Genomic DNA, 4,740 nt, shown 5'->3' with positions numbered 1-4,740 from the left:
CTTGAACCCATGAGGTGGAGCTTGCAGCTGAAATGGTGCCACTGCACTCCAGCCTGGGCGACAGAGTGAGACTCTGACTCAGAAAACAACAACAACAAAACCAAACCAAAGTGTTGGGATTACAGGTATGAGCCACCACACCCAGCTTAGGCTCTTTTCTTTATAATCACCCAGTCTCAGGTAGTTCTTTACAGCAGTGTGAGAAGGGACTAATACATCTGAGTGGGAATTACCAGTGATGACCTTCAAATATGCTTCAGGAAGCAGCATGCAGGGGGCTCAGTGAAATGCCTACACCTGTTTGCTCATTGCTCCTGGAGGCCATCATTAGGCCCAGCATAGGGAGAAGTCCTTCAGATCCTTCTGATGTCCTTTTGAAGGATCCTACTTCTGACATCAGATCTGCTGAAATATAAACTTAAGCCTATTTACATTTTAAAGAGTTTATTTGAGCATTCAGTGACACATGGATTAAGATGGCAGCAGAGGAAAGCAGCTAGTGCCTCTCTTAGACAGGAAGCAAAACCTAATCATGGATTTGCAGAAGCCAAAGAAAACAATTTTGACTGGTTAGAGTGAAAAGTCCCAAGTTAGAGGTTAGCTGGCAGTTTCTGATTAATATAGTGTATTAGGCTGGATGCAGTGGCTCACGCCTATAATTGCAGCACTTTGGGAGGCCAAGGCAGGTGGATCACCTGAGGTTAAAAGTTTGAAACCAGCCTGGCCAACATGATGAAGCCCCATCTCTACTAAAAATACAAAAATTAGCCGGGCATGGTGGTGGGCACCTGTAATCCCAGCTACTCAGGAGGCTGAGGCAGGAGAATTGCTTGAGCCCGGGAGGCGGAGGTTACAGTGAGCAGAGATTGCACCAGTGTACTCCAGCCTAGGCGCTAGAGTGAGACTCCATCTCAAAAACAAACAAAACAAAACAGTGTATTAGTCTATTCTCACACTGCTATAAAGAACTATCCGAGACTGGGTAATTTATGAAGAAAAGAGGTTTGATTGACTCACTGTTCTGCAGGCTTAACAGGAAGCATAACTGGGAAGCCTCAGGAAACTTACAATCAGGTGAAGGGGAAGCAGGTACATCTTTATCAAGGTGGCGAGAGAGCGCGAGCGATTCTCCTGCCTCAGCCTCCCAAGTAGCTGGGACTACAGGTACCCGCCACCACGCCTGGCTAATTTTTGTATTTTTAGTAGAAATGGGGTTTCATCATGTTGGTCAGCTTCCCAAAGTGCTGGGATTACAGGCATGAGCCACAATGCCCAGCCTAGATAAATTTCAATGCTTTTCTCCTGCTCAAGTCTTTAGTTCTCAGGCCCAGCCAAAAAACCCTAAAAGGACAGAGATAAAATTTTGCCTGCCCTACAGTATCTTAATGGCTTTGTTTCTCTGGAGACTCCTAATAATCCTAATGTCATTGCTTGCCTAGGACACACCAAAACTCACAATTCAGCAGGAAGCCAGGAGAGCCCCCATCCGAGCAGAATGACCCTCCCATCAACTTGGGCTGCTTGGAGCTACTCAGCTAATCCTCCAAAGTCCCAGGACAGGGAACTCCTCACATCCCTCCTTCCTAGAACCCCTCATTGCCCTCCTTCCTGGAGTCTGTCCCTCTGACAGGTGCCTGCTGGGCCTAGAAAGCATGTTTCTACGCGACACTTCTCCTTCTCTACACTGTGGTGCTCCAGGACGGTGACCATGGTTATTTCTCTTTGTTTCTCTCTTTTTTTTTCCCCCAATTCCGGTTTGTGAGGTTCAGTAAACACAGCCAGGCTGAGGGCTCCAGGAAGCCACTGACTATGCTAGAGCAGCCGTTTTCTAGCCCTCTGCTCTGCCCTCCCCCGCCCGACCTCCAGGCTGAGAGCCGAGAACCCCTTCCCAGGAAAGACAGTGCTCACAGCAGCTTTCTTAGAAATTGTATTGGTCCTGGAGAAAGGGAGGCAAGCAGCCCCTGCCTCCCGCTCAGAGTCCCCCCAGCCCTCACTGTTTCCCGTTGCCATTGATGGGGAGGTTCACATGCTCAGGGGAGGCCAGGAAAGCCTTGAGCTTGGGCCGGGCACTGAGGCGCGCCACATATGCGGAGAGCAGGGGGAACGCATCCAGGCAGCCGGGGGCCAGGACCTCATGGATCAGCAGCAAGTCCAGCAGGTTGTAGTCAGCGAAGGAGATCTGCAGGGCAGGCGGGCCGGGGACTCAGCCAGCGGGAGCCGGCTGGGGAAACTGGGGGCGGAGGGCCTAATCCCATCCCCTAGGTCTGCCCCACTTTGCTTGAACAAATGGCTCACACGTATGTCCATCTGTAAGCAGACGGTGGCAAGGAAGGCACAGGATGGGGCCAGATGCTCACCTGGTCTCCCACAATGAAGGTCTTGCCTCCCTGGTTCTGGGACAGCAGGGTCTCAAAAGGCTTCAGTTGCCCGGGCAGTGCCTTCACATAGTCATCCTTGCCCGCCTCCTGCCAGACACCACCATGTATCATCCTCCTACTCTCATCCCTCCCAGCCCCTGAGACGCCCCCTTTGTCTGCCCCAGGCCAGAGACCAGAGTCTCAGATTCTCCTCTGCTCGCTCCCCACAACCAGGCTAGTACCAAATCCTGTCCATTTCAGCTGCCAGTTCCTCTCTATTCCATTCTGCCTGTCCATCCTTGCTGGGATTTCTCACCAGATGACTGCAAAAGCTTCAGAGCTGGCTTCTCTGGAGGATCCTTCCAGACCTCACATTCAGACACAGCCCTGTTCAGACTTCTCCATGGCCCCCAGGGCCCTTAGGAGACTCCAAACCAGTGGGTTCAAGGCCTTCGGGACCTGGGCCTGCTCCCCGCATCTCTATCTCCTTACCCACCCCCGACACACAAGGAAGTGTATACACACACACACACACACACACACACACACACACACACTCTGCCTCTGCTAAACTGGTCCCAGGTCCCCAGATGTGCTCTGTGTCTGCATACTTTGCTTAGCTAAAAGTGCCAGCACCTCCATCCAGAAACTGGTGACAGATCCTCCTCCGCCTCTGGCTACTCCAGGAAGCCCTCGCCACCCCAGGAGATCAGAAACCACCAGTTGCTGGAGGTCTCTGTCCTTGCACTCTCCCCCACGACCCGTTACTTGACTGGTTCATGTCCCAGGCAATGAGGGTGCAGGTTGTGTCTTGCCCCTGGCCCAGAGCTGACCCAGCCCCTGCACCCTGACCCAAGGAGGGATCAGCCCGAGCCACGTGAGGGGTAGGGGGGTGAGGGCAAAAGAAGCTCCTTTCTTTGTTCAGCCCCCAGTGCCCAGCCCTGGTGCAGATGCTCACGTAGTTGGTGTAGATGAGGGAGGCGTATTTGCAGCGGAGGTCCTCCACGCCGTCATTCACCATGTCCACCAGGGCTGCCTCCCGCTGGTCCTTCCCATAGAGCCCTGGGGTTGGGTGGGGGGGAGCAGGCAGCGTGACTGGGCGCCTGATCAACACACAGTCACCAGGGATGGGCCAACCACGGGGCTGTCTGTGAGCCCCAGCCTGGGAGGAGGGGAAGAGGAAGTGCGTGGAAGGATGGGAGACTGCCACACAGGAGGTGCTCAGAGCTCAACTGGCACCTGAGAGGCAGCCCGGCACAGGCGAAGGGCTGCAGGCACCCAGGCTTGACCTTGGGAAAGCTACGCAACCTCAGTGGGTCTCAGTTTCCTCCACTCCAGAGGGCTGTGGGGCAGCTGATTGAAATAAAAGGGCTCCGGGGGCAGAGGCTTGCCCACCCCTGCCCTGGACTTGGAGGTTCAAGACTCACCAAGAGTGCGGCCCAGGTGACGCAGGAAGGTATTGGACTGGTACAGGGTGAGGTCTCCGTCCTGGAACTTGGGGAGCTGCCCATACAGCTGTGTGGGGAGGCATGGCTCAGTGAGGGGCACTGAGCTTGGCCGTCCCCCGATCCTATTCACAGCCCCCTAAGGCGCAGCACCCCCTCCCCTTGCCCGGGCATGGTCACTTACGCAGGAGGCTTTGAGAGAGCCCTCTTGCCAGGTCTCCATTGTCACCACCTCCTCCTTCCAGCTCTGGCCCTGGTCTGCCAGCAGCATGCGCAGGGCCGCGCAGCGGCCTGTGGGGAGGGAGAAGCACGAGATGTGGGGACCGGGCAGACCCCGCCTCGCAGCAACCCGGAGGAGGGGTCAGGAGTGCAGGGAGGGTACAGGGGAACAGAGATTCCACACAAGATTTCACACAACACTGGGGAGGGGAGCAGGCATGGCGGGAGAGGCGGGGCACCGGGAAGGAGGCCCGGGGTAAAAGTCACACGACGGAGGGATAAGGGGGGTTCGGTTCTCTCCGCGTGCGCGAGGGGCCGTGGGCTGCAGCCCTAGCCCCTGCCTCCCCTCCCTGCCAGAGGCTCCTACCTCGAACTGGGAAGTAGACCACGGTGTAGGGCGGCACTGCAGCGGACAAAGAAAGGTTTGCTGGAGCCCGGGGGAGGACGCCAGGGCGCGGTGCGCGCAGCCTGCCCTCCCCGGCTCCCATCCCTGCCCGAGGCGCTGCGGCCCCCTGAGAGCCGCTAACGGCACTGGGGACTTGCTGGGTACTCTGGGACCCCGTCCCGGGTCTCGAGGTGGGAGAGGGGCCCTACCAGGAGCCCGAGCCTGATGCCGTGGGTTGGCCCCATGCTGGGAGATCCGAGCCCCATCCCCCGGGGGCGCGGGCCGCGAGGACTCACTGATGGCACACGCGGCGGCGGCGACGACGAAACTCCAG

At 56.6% G+C, this 4,740-nt stretch overlaps 1 protein-coding gene across 4 annotated transcripts; it reads right to left on the bottom strand.

Moving 5' to 3' along the window:
- Positions 1-1,911: 1,911 nt before the first annotated feature.
- GSTP1 (glutathione S-transferase pi 1) lies at positions 1,912-4,720 on the bottom strand. Of its 4 annotated transcripts, none has more exons than XM_011987026.1 (6): positions 4,389-4,720; positions 3,987-4,093; positions 3,785-3,872; positions 3,316-3,419; positions 2,358-2,465; positions 1,912-2,179 (listed from the first exon to the last, which is right to left on the bottom strand). In XM_011987026.1, the coding sequence occupies exons 1-6, from the start codon at positions 4,507-4,509 to the stop codon at positions 1,991-1,993; spliced, it is 717 nt and encodes a 238-aa protein (XP_011842416.1). In that variant the 5' UTR covers positions 4,510-4,720; the 3' UTR covers positions 1,912-1,990. The 4 variants fall into 4 exon arrangements, with proteins under 4 accessions (XP_011842416.1, XP_011842417.1, XP_011842418.1 ...); XM_011987027.1 differs by having other exon boundaries at positions 2,358-2,462; XM_011987028.1 differs by lacking the exon at positions 2,358-2,465.
- Positions 4,721-4,740: the final 20 nt, after the last annotated feature.

The sequence above is a fragment of the Mandrillus leucophaeus genome, unplaced genomic scaffold (assembly GCF_000951045.1).
Source record: "Mandrillus leucophaeus isolate KB7577 unplaced genomic scaffold, Mleu.le_1.0 Scaffold30, whole genome shotgun sequence".
Lineage (NCBI taxonomy): Eukaryota > Metazoa > Chordata > Mammalia > Primates > Cercopithecidae > Mandrillus > Mandrillus leucophaeus.
Note: the sequence above shows the minus strand (reverse complement) of the source record. Positions and strands in the feature narration are given on the sequence as shown.